The 18,075-nt window shown below is 42.2% G+C and overlaps 1 protein-coding gene across 3 annotated transcripts; it reads left to right on the top strand.

Moving 5' to 3' along the window:
• Positions 1 to 3,972: 3,972 nt before the first annotated feature.
• LOC117761666 (transmembrane protein 198-like) lies at positions 3,973 to 17,743 on the top strand. 3 transcript variants are annotated; one of them, XM_034585762.1, is made up of 5 exons: positions 3,973 to 4,503; positions 14,831 to 15,083; positions 15,258 to 15,833; positions 16,301 to 16,378; positions 16,613 to 17,743. In XM_034585762.1, the coding sequence occupies exons 2-5, from the start codon at positions 14,930 to 14,932 to the stop codon at positions 16,663 to 16,665; spliced, it is 861 nt and encodes a 286-aa protein (XP_034441653.1). In that variant the 5' UTR covers positions 3,973 to 4,503; positions 14,831 to 14,929; the 3' UTR covers positions 16,666 to 17,743. The 3 variants fall into 3 exon arrangements, with proteins under 3 accessions (XP_034441653.1, XP_034441652.1, XP_034441651.1); XM_034585761.1 differs by having other exon boundaries at positions 4,050 to 4,353; positions 16,301 to 16,449; XM_034585760.1 differs by having other exon boundaries at positions 4,050 to 4,502; positions 16,301 to 16,449.
• Positions 17,744 to 18,075: the final 332 nt, after the last annotated feature.

Genomic DNA, 18,075 nt, shown 5'->3' with positions numbered 1-18,075 from the left:
TGTTTCAATACAAATTAAAATGCAAGTGCAATTTTCATTTTCAGATACTTAGATGGGCTTATTCCTCATATTAAAGTATATTGGAAAAGTTGTTAGACATGCAATATTCAATGCTGTACCCATGGACTGTATATATAAGTACAGGTCATAAATCCAACCCCCTCCATGTTAATGAATGGGATATGGTTCAAATTAAACAGTGAATGTTTGTGTCAATAATTTTCTCTCAAAGATTTTTTTTGTTGTATGTTCTTATCACAATGATGTATGTTCAAGGGTTTATTTGATGCTATAGAAACGTCATGATTGACAGATTGGTCTAGTGTGTGTATCGATGAAACCTCAATACAGCAGCTCCATCCCCTGATCGCCTCTCGGCAGACTCTGGCTCCAAATGTGCAAGATGGCAATGTTCGTATCCAGGATAGTTTTAGCAGGAGGAAGTGATACATATATGTTGCCAGGTTTTGAGTTGCCAGGTTTTCTGTCGTTGGCATCGAGCCTCTTTCAGCTGGACACTCTGTTCTCATAGCATTTCATCTCAACAAGCAAACTATTTGAAACACTGTAAAACCTTGAATCATTTGTAAAAGTGCTGGAGAAAATATAGAGTTATTAACAAGTTTATAAAACACTTAAAACTCAACTTATTATTTTTCTCCGGGATAATCAATTCAATATAACTGCTTTCCAGGGAGTCCTGGTTAGTAGTATAACTTAACTTTTGCTGTAAGGAACCTTCTTAGTCATTTGCAGTGCAGACTTTATGGCACTTATTACAATAAAACTTGAGAGATTTGTACAACTTGCCAATGCAATGTGGTCCTTATTAATAGCTTAGAGCTGATCCACAATTGTACATATTTGAACAATTAACAAAATCCCTCTATAAGAGCATTTTCACAAAACAGATGAAATGCAGACATGACTAACATACAACTCTGTCTATACTGGGCCAGTAGTGCGCTCCACATGTTTAGACAGTGACCAGAATTTGAATGTGAAGGCGGACAAGTTGAATTACAGGCTAACTCGTTTTGTATTCCTGCTGCTGCACACTGAGGAGCACTGGGAATTCGCTGGGTTCATGGAGCACCAACTGGTGACACAAGACCCTGAGGATTGTGTTGGTACTTTCAGAGGGAATGAGCTACAGCTGTGCGTGCAGTGACTGTGGGAGCGCTTCATTCCTCTCCGCAGGGTACGGCAGAGGAGGAGGAGGAGGTGGTGGCTGTGTGGTGTGCCAGGGACAGGATCTTATTTATTTATAACAACGACTGTAGACAGTACGGCCACAATGCTAGCAGCTCCACAACTGCTCCCACGTGTGCATTGTTTACCACTGGCAGGGTGTTCACAGTTGACATAAACAAATGGGGATCATTTTATGGGTTTGGGATAGTCCTGTGTGCAGATCATTAAGATACATCGATTATTGCTTTTGCCATGCTAGATTCCACGATTTCTTGAAGTGACTTGATCATCGTGAAAACCCATTTCCAGGTAGATATAGCAGTAGAAAAGTGTTTGACCATTCTGCCCAAGATGATTTAATAAGAGGAAAATAAAACAATTCTTTGTTTCTTGTGCTCTTCATAGGAAGGAGGTGATGTCATTGTTGACAATCTTCCTCTCCTGAAAAAACATCAAATACTAAAACTAGGAGCTAAGTAAAGATGCTGGTTGGTCTTTTTCCTGTGAACGTCAGAATCTCTGCTCCACAGCTCAAACCAAAAATACACAAAAGCAAACAAAATACTGTCTTGAACTGGAGAGAAAATGCAAACCATCCTAAATACCTCATACTCCTTGTGTGCCTCCTGTTGTGTTGCAACACGAAGTTCAGTTCCTCTCGACACGACTTCTCGGGAAATCGTGACAGATCGATGTTTCCAACTCACAACTGAACAGACAGGTTTATTCACCGCATTATTTTCCCAACAGTTGTGATTGTGGAGTAACCTAAAGAAACCCACAGCAGGAGAATCACTGAAGAGGCCTTCTACAACCTAATATCTCCTTCTATGCATTTCTGTACATTATCCTGACATTGTGTGAGGAGATTTTCTCAGCTGCTCTTTCAAAAGTCCAGTTTAAGCATAATGTGTAATGTGATATTGTCAGAAATTCCAGAAAAGCCACTCAATGATTGTCTCCTCAAGTAAAACATCTTAGTTTTAATCAAAGCATTATGTTTGAGCCTTTGTTTTGATGTAAGTACTGAGGAAAACGTGTCAACCAAAAACCCCTGAAGGGTGATTTCTATCACTTTCTGTGGCTTTTAAATGAAACATCAGGTCTTGATTTCCATTAACAAAGCTAAGGTTTCTACTTTCTGAAGGCGTGCTCAATATAATGACCGGCATAATGCATCTGTTACTCACATGTGTGCAATACGACCTCCAGGCGTTTCCCTCTATGTTCTGGTTGCGAAACAATCTTCGCTGTATGTGAATGAAAAATAAATGAAATGTCAAATCTTGTTTTCATTTTCAAATTGTTATAACGTTGCATTTTAATTGACTTGCATAGGGCTTTCATCTAAAAGAAAATCAAGTTACATTGTTTATATCAGGAGCCCACAGCTTAAGATCCTCTGATAAGGCCCTGCATAGTGTTCATCAGTCAAAGCTGAAGACCACACGGCTTTGCTGTTTGGGCTCAAAGCTTCTGGAAAAGTTTACCTGAGGAACTTAGACTAGAAACTTCACTGTCGGTTTTATATCATCTCTCAAAAGTTGATTTAACATTATTGTGTTTATCTATTACTTTTTAGGTTTCTTTCATTCTTTCCTTTAGAATGAATATGTTACATCCTGCCTCTGCATACTGCGCCCCCCCTCCTCACCAGAACACACATTTCTGTGTTGTTGTGAACGTGTATGAGCGGAGAATCTCTTGCTGTGTTGTTCATGTGTGGAACACAAACTCTGAATGTCATGTCTGAAAACGGTTTTAGAAATGCGCCCGCTCACGGGGAATCCTCCGGATAATCTTCTGCTGTATTCTCACATGGGCTCATTCGTATTCTCACATGGGAGATGAAGAACTCCTGAGAATGTGCGCACAGCTGACTTGGACATTGGCGTTCTCACTACCAGCCCCTCTGGATAATTTCAGGAGATCATCTTGAGTTCGGTGAATAGATGTTTTCAGACATGTCCTGCAGAGGATCTTCGGAGAATTGGGTCCGGACTTTCTCCACAGTTTTACCTTCACACATGAACAACGCAGCGGTAGGTTCTCTGCTTAGCATGTTCATAACAGCAACTAATTCTCCGCGTGTGAAGCAGACAGAGGCCGGAGGTAACGTTTTAATTTCGTTGCGGAGATCACGTGATTTTGTTTACAGCACATCGACACCAGCGTCGGCTCTTTTCAACACAAACTCTCTTCACATCTTCATAGATGTCTTAAACGTGTGTGGCACCGCAAATTTCACCCAGATAAATTGTTTTGATTTTGTTTTTCCTTTTTTGCTTCTGTCGTGTTAAGCCCAATTCATGCTTCTGCGTCAATCCGTACGCAGAACCCTACACCGTACCCTGACATGCACCCCCAAAAATGTTAACTACGACTTCAAGAGCTGTGATTGGTCCTCTTGGTAGCATCGCATTTCCGGCAGACAGCTTTTCCGGAATGCGTCATCACCGCCATCTTTAATTGAGGTGAAGGAATGAACATGGATGAAAATGTACCGACTGGAAGAAAAAGTAATTGCTCATCAACATCTATCAGCTCTGACTCCAACATGATCCGCTTAACACTCATCATTGTTATGAAGTAAACAGAGACGCCAAATAATTTGTAAATAAGCGAAGCAGAAACTGGAAAAAAAACTGAAGGCAGGCGGAGAAAGTCTGCAGAAACTGTGGAGGACATAGATCTCCTTCGGACAGAAGGCGGAGAATCTCCGGAGTTGAGTAAATGTCTGAGAGCAGCTCAAAGCTGTGTGTGTGTGTGTGTGTGTGTGGGGTGGGGGGGGTCTCATGTGTCTCTGCTGCCCCTCAGTCCCCCACCCCTCCCTGCCGGCCCTTCCAACGGACCAACGGACGCGTTGGATGGAGGCAGAGAGGGGGACTCTTCCTCCTTTGTTTTTTAAATGCTGCTTCCAGAGGCGGAGAGGAGGGGAGGTGTGTGAGGGGAGGAAGGAGGGAGGAGGATCGGTAACATTTTCCAGAGACTCGTGGAGCAGTGTGGAGTCACAGACCGGAGGAGCCGGAGCGGTTCGAAAGTTGGACCCGAGTCTCGCGTCTGTGCCCCGAGCGAGTTCCGCGTTCCCACCGGGAGATTCGCGCGAGGTGGAGCGGGAGAGAGGAACCGAGCGATGCCGCTGTTGTCGCCTAAGTTCCCGTGAGTTTTAAAAAATAGAAGAAAAGAGGGGGACGTTGGGAGAAAACCGGTTCTCCCTGGTACCCTGCCGCCGCTTGTGTGTTTGTCAACGGGGGCAGAGTTTTTCCTGTTTGACAGGAGCGAAGTGTCGAACACAGCACAGGCTCACCGGTGAGTTTCTCTGTTTTCACTTTGCTACTTTAAAGAAGTGTGTGTGTGTGTGTGTGTGTGTGTGTCTCTCTCTCTCACTCTCTGTGTGTGTGTGTGTGAATGTCTCTCTCTCTCTCACTCTCTCTGTTGTGTGTGTGTGTGTGTCCTCCTTCAAACCCCAGCATGTGTTCATATGTTTTTATTTAGTCTCTGTAACTCAACACCTGGATATTGATCAGCAGTACAGAGCCATTTCACGACAGCCATTTTGACTTGAAACAACAGGTAAACACAGGTGTGACATGAGGTTGAGCTCTATTTAGATGGAGCCTTAATTAACAGACTATTTCATGTCAAAATGGCTGCCGTGAAAAGGGTGGAGTGATCGATTTATTGATTGATTGATTATAGCTGAGTGATTCCTCCACCAGATGATGGCTGATCACGGTTTGTAATAACACGTAGCTATAGGCAGAGCCCACTGCTTCAATGGCTGCTCCCCCACTTTCAGTTTTAAAGCTTTTTACACTTGAGGGACATAATGCAACTTATCCGTCAGCCTTTGAGGACAAAGACATAATGATGCAGGATAATCTGGGCTTTATTGTTGTGCACTGAACCAGCCATTTAGACCAAAATCCTCCCAGTGCTCTGCTTTCACTGGATAACAACTTGCAGCAGATTGCGAAAAAACTGACAGAAGACGAATGTTCCTTGCAATGGTTTTGTTTTTTGTGACTCCACAGGTTGTTGTCTCTTCCTTCTTTCATGTCTGCACATCCTCAAAAAGCTATACACAAACATCCTTTCTTGTGTGGGGCAGCGTTTACTGTTCCTCTACGGCCCAACGCTCGCGTGCAAAAGGCCCCCGGCCCTGTGGTTCTGCTGTGTGATCCAGGCTGGGAGTGCCTCTTGGCTTTTTCGGGACAATGTGATGACAGCCTACGGGCCTGTCTGTACTGGGGCAGAGCAGTCTGTAGTTACAGCGACTCGGTAACCCCCCCTCCAGCCCCCAACCCCAAATCTACTTGACCTACTCTGTTAGCCTGCACCAGATGGTTTTGCCCCCTTTGAAAAACTAGAAAGGAAACCCTTCCCTGCCTTGGGAATAAAAAGGAGGAGGCAGGAAAGCAGGCATGAAGAGCAGGGATGGATGAAAGTTACACTGCACATGGAGTTTTTCGTAGTACCTTTTAATTAGCACCGACACAAGGTTTTGTTTTTATAGAATATTAAACACTTAAACACACAATATGACATTCAACAAGACCTTTAGTGGCGTTCTAGGGAGTGCTGTTGAGCAGACAGCTTCATCCACTCAGCGAGGCAGGAATTCCCATTTAATGAGGACGAGCTTTAATTTGAAGTTTGGGTAATTGCTGTGTTAGCATCTGCTTTCTTCTGAAAACACACACAGTCTTTTTTCCCCCCGCTTAAGACAACAGAGCCATAGGCGAAGGTTTATTCTTTCAATTACGGTGTTTGCCGGCCTCCTCTCGTTCTACCGTTTCAGACTTTACAGAGATGGAGGCATTGGTTAACTCTATGTTTCGTTGTATGAAGTAAAAATAAATACACAATACTTTCATATTAGTCACAGCTGACTCTAAACCCATCGTCACAGGGGTTACTGTACTTTCAAATGCATTATTTCAGTATTATACAGAGTATGTTGAAGAACTGGCAGAATCGTGTTCAGGATTATCGGCACCTACTCTGTTGCATCACAGATGCACACTTGAGTATTGATTATTAATCCGAGTTTGTAACAGAAGTATTCAGCTTTGTTGGGTTAACACTCCAGCTCTGTCAGACCATGTGCTCTGGCCCCTTGAATCTGTCCACAAATCTAAATAATGATGAGCTATGGCCTTGTCATTATGAATATGAGCAGCGTTAACAAAGAGCTGTTCTGTCAAATCACCAGTAGACTCATTGCTGTGGTTTTTCGAATAAGGAGGCTCCTATACTCTGTATCTCTGACTTTCTTGTCTTACTGGAAAGTGCATCATGGGTGTGAAAAAAATGCAGAAAAGTACCATTTAAATAGTGCCAGCTATTTAATTCCTTTGTGCTGCAGTAGAAAAATTATCTGGAATCTTTTAGCTATTCATTTTTGTGTCCAGTACGGTTATGAAAGTAAAACAGAGGTCATTTGGAGTTTGAGTCAGAGCTTCGAGAAGGTAAAAGGTTACATATAATTAACAAGTAACACACCCAACCTAGCGGCTTCTTCTTCAATGATTGTCCCAGAAATAGCCTTACTCTGGGAACTGATGTGAAGAACAAGAGTTTGTGTTAGACTCTGCAATGGGAATGAGCCGGAGACTCCTGGGTGCAAGAAAAGCCCCATTGTCACATGGAAACCACACAGAACTGATACCAGTCATTTTAAAACACCCCTATAGGCTACTTATAGGCCCTAACCACTGGTTATCGTTATGACATGAGGGGGGTGTTGCGTTCGCTTCGAAGAGGACGGACATACGTGATATTTTAGGCTCGTGAGATTCGCTGTAGGAGGTACAATTATTGCAGGCTGGAATTTGACAAAGAGGGTTGCTCTAAATGATAGAGCTGCAATGGAAGAGCTGCAGACATATAGGCACTGCATGGAGGTTTAAACCACCACTGCGTCCTTACTCCCCTTGGGCCAAAAACGATCACAGTTCAATCAGTGGTTCGTACGATTTTTTCATTTCTTTTGTTAAGTCTCTGTTTCTTGGACACTTGTAAACTCTGTGTTTTGCAATAAAAACAGAAGTTTGATAACAGCTTAATAATGTTTTAAAATAAATACTCCTCATTGAATTGATTCCGGCTCATCTTCACAGGGAGGTCAAAACATGCCTGGACATAATAAGCGTGTTGGTGTCTTGACTCAAATACAAACTGCTCGGTGGATGGGCAAATTTAGCTTCTCTACGCCAACGTGCTGTTCATCAGCATCATAAATGATCCCTTACACAGTGCTACACTGTCATGTACTCACTAACATATGGAAATCAGACTCCACCACACCGCCTACTAAATGTTGCCCTCCACCACAAACCCTAATGGAGCGTTGTGGAACTGCCCCACCTTACTGCACACGTTGTGCGCTGCCTCCTCTGCTGCTGGATCTCATCTCCAACTTACTGCAGCACAGAGCGCTAACTTGGTGGATGGATATTAGTTGTTAGTATGGTTTTTAACCATGTTAATGACCATGTGTAGCTGTGATGTATAGCATGCACACGTGCTTACTGACATGTGACTTCCTTCTAAAGGCCCCTCATTGTGTTTCTGATCTTTTTTCATGTCACTATAAGTAGCTCTTTGCAGTTGAGTTGAATGGCCTCTATTGTTTAGACTGAAGTCAGGCAGGCATGAGATTGAGAGATCATGAGTGAAAAGAAGTCACGTAGAACTAATAAACTATTGCCACAAATCACAGGTCTGGGGCCACGGGGCGATCGATTTGGCAGCGAAAATGGGGTTAAACCCGACTGATCATTTTATGTCCTTTAAGACAAGAGACTGAAGACCTGCAGTTACCAGTGCGGCTTACATAATCGAATGAGTGCAGCAGAATATCAAAATATTTTATTTCATAACTGGGTAATGAACAAACTCTGGGAACTCCCGACTGTGCTGTGTGCAAAATTAAATCTGTTGATCAGTTTTAGGAGGCAAATATCAGAGATTGTTTTGCAGGAAATCTTCAATTTTGGAGACTCTGTGGTCACAAATATTTGAATTATGATGAAGAGACTTCAGACTGCTTCAAGAAAGTTCAACTGCACAGCACAGTACACATTTTTTATTTGTCATATGTTGTCAGAGAGTTGTAGTAAGTTCTTGCGTGAAGGTTCATGTCTGATTTAGAATTCTAGTTACTGCTTTGGGTTGAACAGCGGGTAACTAGGAAAAGTCCATGTGATACCATGGCAAGACAACCGACAGAAGAGAATACACCTTGAGGGTTAGTGGTATCTAAGAGCCATGCAAGGGGAATAGAAGTCACGCTGATGAGGTTGCTGTTAATACTTTGACCTAAAATGGCATATTTGTTATGTAACTAGAAGTTTAAAGCTGTGAATGCACCCATAATGCAATAAGGACACACTGGGATCCCTCAAGCTACATTCTACGACTCAAGTCTGTGTATGCAAATCTATTCTATTGGCTACGCAGTGTAGTTGTCTCTGCCTTGTTTGTACAGCAAAAAGCAGCTGGTTTGCTTATGCCATACACTCTAAGGTTTTCAAGCAAGGGAACATGTATATCCATTGAAAGGCATAGTTTTGTTGCTTTATTGATTTCTTTTTGTTTTGTTTTCACCTGTCTGTTTGTTGTTTGATTTGTTTGTTTGTGAGCAAGATCACACAAAAACAAGTGAACAGATTATCACGAAACTTGGTGGCAGGTTGCAGCACGGATCACCGGTTTCACAGGAAATGATAGATTGATCTTGATGAAAAAAATCTAACATGAAGGGAAGTGACATCTATGAGTGTGTGCAATTTGATACTTCTTGATTGAATTCAAGGGGACTGTTGGGCCATGGTGGTGGTACGTGTTCTTCTGAGTGCAACTCTAGTTTGATGTGTTTGTTTAGTTCTAGAGCAATACAAAATGTGTGAGTGTTGAAATGTAAATCTGGATTAAACAATAAAAGGTCTGAAGGGTTTAGAGCCTCAGCCACTATAAACTGAAACAACAGGTCTGGTGTGGTGTATTTGGTGACTTTGACAGGAGACATGTTGGGCATGTAGAGTTCAGGGGGGATTTTAAACCCAATGTATATGAATATAAATCGCAAAACCTCAGCAGTTAAACTCTGGGGGGGAAAAGTGTAGAATGACAATCATGTGGTGCGCTGTTTATTATGCAAGGTTGGTACGTCACAGCAACACTAAAGTAGCTACAATGCACAAACACCCAGCTGAAATCGCCTCAAGCACGCAAACCGAGGCACTTAGTGACAATGGTAAGTGTTACACTAGTTTAGCCTGAGCCAGAGAGATTACAAGCTTATTTTCTTCATTTAGCAAGGTTTGCCTTTCCTGCTGTTGGATCCAGTTGTCTTTCTTTGCAGTGCAAGTAGCCGCCTCGATTCCCCCCCCTGCCATATTATCTCAGATGAAATATGTGTTGTCATTAGTTGAAAATAAGCTTTGGGTTTGATGATCCAACTGTGTCAAAAACACAAAGGTCAGTTCCTGCTGGAACCTGATGTTCCACTTCCTCATCTGGTCCTGAGCTTCCTGCTTGGGAGGAAAAGGAAGCTGTCCTGACTTGATCAGTCTTTCAGCTGCTTGGGGGGCTCAGATGAAGGTGGCATGATTTATGGCTGCAACTGCAGACCATGGGTGCATCTCACATTCTTGGTAGAGTCGTCCTAATGAAGTTGTCAGGCGGCCAGGCTGTAACTGCAGATTTTCAGCTTCTCAGCTGGCCCTGGCCATCAAGACGGAGGAGCACATGCAGAATGCTTGGCTGTGATCACACACGCCCACTACTTGATTAAACACACCCAAATTCACTATGTGGGGAACTCGGAGCCGACCCTGCCTGTCCCTCAGCAGCTGAGCACTCAAACCTGTGCTGCTCAGACCCACACAGTGTTTGTTCAGGGGGGGGCTTATGGGCAAGTTTGTTTCGAGGGCAACATAATGTTTCAATAGCTCATCTGCAGCTGATGCTCATTGGGTTTTAACTCTCAGTTCCCGTAATAATACAGGTAACATGTAGTATTTTATATTTCTGTCATATATCTGCACCCCTTATGTGTTTTATCTGGTGCTCTGTCAGATTTTGTTTGATTTTTATGTGACTCTATTGGATCTTATCACTTTGATTGTGAAGTACTTTGTAACTAGTGTCTGTGATAAGTGCTATAGGAATTAACTTTGCTTCCGGAGAGCAATCTGCTTTTTTTTTTTTAACAGTTCAGTACTTTGTTGTAACCCTCTCATTTGACATTTGACATGTTTCAGGCCTCAAATGTTCAAGCTTGTCAATGCTGGAAATGAACTCATCGCAAAGCTGTGGAAATCTGAAAAACCTTTTTGACATTCCAACTACCCATAGCTGTAATTTGTGTCTTGACGTAGCTATTAGCATGCTAATATGCTAATCTTGAATGGTGAACATGTATTACTTGCAAAAGATCAGCATTAGCACTGTGAGCATATTACCATACTGATGCTATGTGTAGCTACAGCTACGTGTGCAGGCTTTTGTTGAAACTCCCTCATTTGACATTTGACACTTTTTAAGTTAGTCAATGTTGGAAATAAACTATTGCAAAACTTGGACGGTAAGTCGCTTACTTTGGTCAATGCTAAAATATCTCAACAATTACGCAATGGGTTTAGATTAAATTTAGTACAGACATCCTTGTTCCCCAGACGATGAATCCTGCAGACACTAGTGATCCTCTGACTTTTTTTCATTGACATTATAGCTTTTGAGCATTTTGATCATATTCCACCAACCACTATCATCAGGGCTACATTTGAATGTGTCCTATTCTTTGCTTTAAAAATTATTGACATTCACATTAGACTTAGCTGTACATTGCATTGTCTTAAACAGCTAATATCAGCATGCTAAGTCACGAAACAAAAATTATGAACACTTAATATTATTTGCAAATGTTATACATGTTCACATTATCGCAGTAAGCATGTTAGCATGCTGATGCTAGTATCCATCTAGTCTATTTAAGTTCAGCCCTATTAGCATGACTGTACACTCTTACAGTCTTGTTGACTCGCATTGAATTTGTTGCCAGGCAACTTCAGCTCGTAGAAAACGCCGCTTGGAAGTTTCGGGGGATTTTTCTGTATCAAGAGAGTTCAGTCATTGAGATAGACTGTTTCTAGTTAGGACCCCCTCCCTCCTATCACTCACCAGCCCCCTGACGGCAAATACTCAAAGCCCATCTTAAAAGCAAACAGTTGAGATTTACCGGTTTCCTTGGTGCTCTCAACCATCTTTATATGATCCCCTTTTTGTCCGCCCAGTTTCCTCTGAGTGCCACTAGAGGTCACAGTATGGGCCTCAGAGTCTTTTGTTTTGCACCATAATGGCTCCATTCTCCGTCAGCAACAGACTCCCAAGCTTGCTAGTCATTAGACACCGTTGTGACTCACATAGGGGGTAATATGAGGAAGATGTAGAAGCATGAGAAGGTCCATAATTACTGTTAAAATAATGATGAATTATTAACTAGTTCACACTAACTGTTTTAAACAAATATCGCATTTAGCAAATGATATGTGGTAGAAAGCAGAACCCAGTGGCACAGTCTGGCTCTTCTGGCCTTTTGTTATTGCCTGTTAGCATTGCTGACTTATTCTCATGGTTTAACTAATTGTAATAAGCTGACCACAATACGTCCATTCAAACTTGCTTCAAATTCAACTTGAAGCAAAGAGAGGAACACCAACAGGGATAGTGAGATCACAGAGACGCCCAAACCAGAGGGAAACAAAAGTTCACAACAGTGAAGTTCCTGTTACTTTTTTCTAAACCCCCTATCCTGTTCAGGGTTACAAGGGGGCTGGAGTCCCCTCGCTTAACTGGCCAGGCAAGTTCAGTCTGTCACAACATGCACAGATAAACACACTCACAGTGGAAGTTAAGAGTTTAACCTGAATTTCCTATGATGTAGAGGCGTCCCTGACAGATTTTCGACGGGGTATGTAAACCGGATCAGCCATCATATTCAAACTCTTTGTTAACCACTTATCCACCATAGTGCCCAGACCCCTGTGTATAGTTTTGATAGTATCCTTTAGTAAGTTTGATTTTCCATCTTAAAATGTCTGGAGCTGATTTGAGGAATATAATCTAAATAAAGACCTTTCCAGTAGCTGCTTATTTTGTTAGAAAGGCTAGATATTATTTTGGGCCTGTCTCGTACTTTGAAAATTACACACGAATACACCGGAAGCCCAGATGTCCCAGTTTTCCACCAATGCATAAACGCAGCATGTATTTGTGAATCTGCTTTGTGTGGAGAGCGGAAAAAGAGTCTCAAACGTCCACACGCACGTGTAAACTGATCCTTTCGTATGAGGCAATCCATGCACATACATTTAATAGTCCGTAAATGAATACAAAAAAATGTCATAACATTTTTACACACAGAGACTTATTTGAAAGCAAACATTATTACATCTTAGAGGTTGAAGTTAAAAATCTGTACGTAGAATATTATTATTATGTGGTGGTTTGTAAAGCACAAATTGCTTGGTATTTGTGTGTGGATTTGAACACGCACCCAAAGTTATGCATAAATGATTGTACGCATTTGAAAATCTCGTTATTCAATTGTTGATTATGTAATGTGACTATTTCAATTTTATTTTCTCTCCATAATGATGCTTCAGTCAAAAAAGTTTTTAGCTTTATGTTCCTCACAATCATTTGACGCACAAGTAATTTCACAATTGAAATTATGAAGTTTGTTGCAAAGGGGTCAAAATAACAAATATTAGTCACTGCTGTGTATTTTCTTCATTTAAGTGTATTTTTTATGATAATACGACATAATGTGCTTCAGCTGTATACTAATCAGGCTGCAACTAACAACTTCTTTCATTGGGAGTTAATTTGCCAACCGTCAATTAATTTATCTGTAAAAAAGTGAAAAATGTCCATTGTTATTTACTAGAATCCTGATTTTTATCTGTTTATCTGTCCAACACCCAAACATCCAATAAACACAAACCTGCAACCAAAACATATTAAACATTATAATCAAGTAATTGATTAATGATCTAATCATTTCGTTTTTTTGAACATATTATCTTAAGCTATATCTGCGTGCGTATTCAACACATATCAACGGTGTAATATAACTCCAAAGACTCCAAACAAAAGTCTCCAGACTAACACAAGTATTTTTCCCCCAAAGTTCTCTTTCAGTAATGAGATGAGACATTGCAGTCGTCAGTAATAGAAAACTAACGGAGAGAAATAGGTACCAAAAGAACTTTGAGTGACTCAAGACAAAACTTTCCAATGGGCTTTCATTTTTTCCAAGTCAAGTCATCCTTAGGCAGGACACCCAACCTACACAGCCTAGTGTCACATTTCAGTGCTGGAGTAAAAGAACAGATTCAATGTGGGGAAAGGTTCAGGTGAAGAAGGAGAGGTGGAAGATAGACAGAAGAGGAAAAAGAAAGATCTGGTGAAACGCAAAAAGGCAAGACCGCGTGTTCCCGACGGTTTGTCTTGAGCAGAAAACGTGAGTTAGCTGTAATCGGATCTCAACTGTGGTGAGATCATGCACGAGGCCGGCCAGCATTCTCACAAAGAGCAGTCCACCCATAAGCCGTGAGCCCCGCTGCAGCGCGCTGTGGCTCTCTGCAGGCCTGCCAGCTTAAATACCATATGTCATTTTTCAAGAGCACTAGATGGTTTTAACAGGGCAGTAACATCTGCGGCCCTGCAGTCATTTTGTCCACTAGTTATTATCATCAATTGACCCAACAGTATGTTTGTGTCTTTACAATAAGTATTAAGTAAAAGTGGCCAAGCAACATTACAGTTATAAAAATAAAGATTCCAAATGACTTAAAGGAAACGTAGCAGCTGAACCATTTATTTTCCCTTCCCATGTAATTCTAAAACTGTGTTGATTTGTTTACTTGTTTGTTTGTTAGTTCACAAATTATGCAGAAACTACTTGATGTATAACCATGAAACTTGGTGGATGGATGTGGTATGGGTCAGGAAAGAACCCAATACATTTTGGTGTGGATCAGGTTACTTTCTTATCTCTTTCTTTAATATTGTGAGATAGGGGGTTTCTCAGCATTTTCAGTGATTTCTCAGGGAATAATTTATTCACGATTCAATCAGGCTCATTTAGGGAACTGACAATTACGAGTGTGTGCAATTTGGTGCAGATCCAAACAAAAATCAAGATCTGTGAATGGCATTTTTTAATGGGACTGTTGGTCCTTGGTGAAGGTATTCTTTATTTAATTGTGTTAAAATCGGATTGCATCAAGTTAGGACGCTCTCGTCAGGTGATTGCTTCTTCACGACTCTCCGAGTTCATGACCCCTGCATGTCCGAGAGGAAGCAGAGCCAGATGGGGTCTTGGCACGTGGATTATAGTGAGTGAATGAGATGCTTGTGTATGTGCCCAGAAATACAGGGTTGTGCTGAGTTGCATAGCGTGTGTATTGAGTTTGTGACAGCTGCACATACAGAGCAGAGAGGAAGACGTCGCAGTTGACTCTGAAGATTTCACACCCCATCTGTACCGCTGGAGTACTTGAGTTGTTCAATATAAAACATTTTCTTATCTATTATTAATCAACATTTTATTCTTCTCTTCCAGTTACCAAACCTGCTCAGATGGACCTTAAATAACGCCACCAGAAGTTCTACCTTTGTCCCAAACCTCCGCCAGCCCCACAACCTTCCACGTTCAGCCACAATGGCAGATCCCACCGTGCTGAGCCCTGAAGGGGCGGGGGCAGGCATAGCCGAGGTCGACGCCTGTAGCTTGGAGATAGAGAGGAAGTATGATATCATCCCTGCCGTCATCTGCTCCATGTGTTGCCTGTTTGGCATCATCTACTGCTTCTTTGGTGAGGCTCCCTGCCGTGTCACAGGCCTTGACATCAAGCAAGCTGAAACACGGGATGACATAACACAGTCACACCATTCATGCCAATGCATTTATATTATGGTTATGCTATTTGTTCTGTTCCTTTCAACTCTCAGTTCGTCATTGCAGATCTCTCCTGTGTCTCCTCCTTCAGGTTACCGCTGTTTCAAGGCTGTCATGTTCCTGTCGGGCCTGATGTTTGGCTCTATCATCATTTTCTTGCTGTGCCACAAGGAGCACGTGCTGGACACCCAGCTGAGCGTAGAGGCCAGCGCTGGTATCGGCCTCGGTATCGGTCTCCTGTGCGGCCTGGTCACGATGCTGGTGCGAAGTGTCGGCCTCTTCATGACTGGCCTGCTACTGGGTCTCCTCCTGGCCCTCGCCGCTCTTCTGGTCACTCACCAGTTCTACACACCGACCACAGTCTGGGTGCCGCTGGGTTCTCTCCTAGGAACAGGCATGCTGTTTGCCGTGCTGACGCTGCAGTGGCAAAAGTTCTTCACCATGCTATCCACAGCCGTGTTCGGGGCAGCGATCATGACAGTGTGTGCTGATTACTTTGTGGAGATGCTGGCACTGGGCACACACGTGTATGAGTGCCTGCGGCTCACGCCCGGACCACCTCTCTGCTGGTACAGCTGGGTCATTATGGGCATCTGGCCCGCCCTCAGCCTCATAGGAGTACTGGTCCAGTGGAAACTGACGGATGACAGCTTCTCACACACTGAGGGTGAGGATGGAATATAATGATGCTCTGAGTTGGGTCATTGCCTGTATTTAACACTCGTTTGAGAATCACACGTAATCACATTTATTAAGCAACCTATTTCTTCTTTAAGTGAAGATGTAGCATTAAAGATGACTTTCAAGTGATCACATGACTGACCAGATATATGCTAAGAGCAAGAACAGCCAATCAGAGACATGTATTTACCTTAAATCGGCCTTAAATTAATTTAAATCCATTAAATTCCTCCTCAAATTCCTTACATTTTTTATAATTTCAGTCACAAAATCTTCCTGTTTTTGTGTAATTTTCCAAAAAGGTATACAATTTAAGAATGTTAGCTTTGTGTTCCTTTAGTTAAGTAAGAACTTTAATACTTCAATGAGGTTCAGATATTCACTTTTAGCAGTATTTGCATATTTTACAAATCTACTTTATTTCATGGTTTTGTATTTTCCCTTTGCTCTTAGTTGTAATCAGTCGGCGGCAGAAGAGAGTCCAGCTGATGCGGATTCGGGAAAAGGACGCCAAGAAGCGACAGCAGGCAGGTGGGCAGGAAGGCACTTACCGTCGTAAACCCACCCCAGTGAAACGTTACGCTGGGGATCTACTGGCACCGGTCAGTGTCACCCAGAATGGCGTGTGCTGTAGTTGCTGATTATTGTTATGCTTACCAGTAAGACCAGAGTAGTGCAGTAGAAAAGACAGGATTGTTTCTTGGTTAAGTTGCGTGTATTTTTGTGCACCTCCCTCATCTCTCCCTGTTTTGTTCTTTCCCTCAGAGCTACCTGCAAAGTCTTCGAGACAGACAAATGGGCACAGGCACTTCCCTTAGCAGCCTGGGGACTCCCAACCACACCATGATCGACTTGGAGTACGACACCGGCTCCACTGTGCCCCTCACAGCTACAACCCCAGTCGTCAGGGTGTGAGCAGCACAGAGATAAGAAGGGACTACCTAATGCACTCCGGTTCTTCAGCAGTGTCTCACTAATGTAGAGTAGAACCTATAAACTGCTCCACTCCGCTGAGGGTGTTTATCAAACTGGTCTGGAGCGAGGATGGATTTTCTCCTCATCAGTGTGTCGGTGAAAACAAAGAATGCTGCTTTTTTGTGGAGTAAGAGGAAGTGTCAAGCTCCTGCTTGGTGAACGCTACAACCACTGTGTTTCTCAGAGAAACTTTTAGAAACAGACACTAACAAAGTAAAGCAAGGTCCTCCATTTTCTTCCATCGTGTATTAAATACATAACAGCAAGTACGAGCCTCAACAGCAGGTGTCTATCTGTTTTGGTAGTGAATATGACAAAGCAGTTTAATTGACATTACATGTACTGTACTTAAAGAGTTATTGCCATGAAGTGTTGTGTTATGACATGCCTTTCCGTTTAACTCTGTGGTCATGTGGATTTATGATTTTGTGTACTTTTCTAGATGAAGTGTGGTGAGTGAGTACTTGTAGATGACGTGTGGCCACAACTATGACAGAGTGAAGCAAAAACTAAATGCAAACAAAATGAACTGTCGGTATTTGAAAGCTCTTTGCACGAGACTTTAGCAGGAACTTTTTCTAGCAGCACTCTAATAATTCTGTGACCCTCCTCTGCTTTTGCAGTGTAACTCCAGTCAGGATACAGTGAAGACCTTAGACTGCCACTTGTGGAGTAAATGTTTTATAATTTATTTTATGTTATGGACAAGTACCTGGTAGTGTTGACAAAAAGATATTGAATAACAAAGCATGTTTGTTGTTAATTTGTTAATTTTTAAAATAACTATCCACTTTTTCTTTGTTTAAATTTCTTTTTTGCAGGGACAACGCACTTGTGACCTGAATCTGTACATATCTGTTGATAGAAATTTCAAAGAGAAATAAATGTGTTTGATAAAAAAGTAAAGAAAAGAAGTTTTCACTTGTCGCCTCAGTTTGCACTGTTTGTCTCCTTGGGCTCTTAGCAACACTGGCACCGTTACCGGCTCTACTTTTCATCGGCAATAAAGAGGTCATGAGGAGGATTTCCTACCCGGCAATTGGTCGGGGTTGCCATGGCGCGACCAAAGGTTTTTTTTTTGCAGACAAACACAATGCAGCACAGACCAGCCTTTCATCATTGTGAACATAAGATATTTCTCCATCCTTTTTAGTGGCAATGCTGAGCCACTTTTGTGGTGACGAGCTCATTGCTTTCAGAAAGATAGTTTTACTGCTGACTTAACGCCGTGTTTAACGTTACAAAACGGTTGA

Source organism: Hippoglossus hippoglossus, chromosome 5 (assembly GCF_009819705.1).
Source record: "Hippoglossus hippoglossus isolate fHipHip1 chromosome 5, fHipHip1.pri, whole genome shotgun sequence".
Taxonomy (NCBI): Eukaryota; Metazoa; Chordata; class Actinopteri; order Pleuronectiformes; family Pleuronectidae; genus Hippoglossus; species Hippoglossus hippoglossus.
The sequence above is the reverse complement of the archived record's forward strand: the minus strand, read 5'-3'. Positions and strand labels throughout refer to the sequence as shown.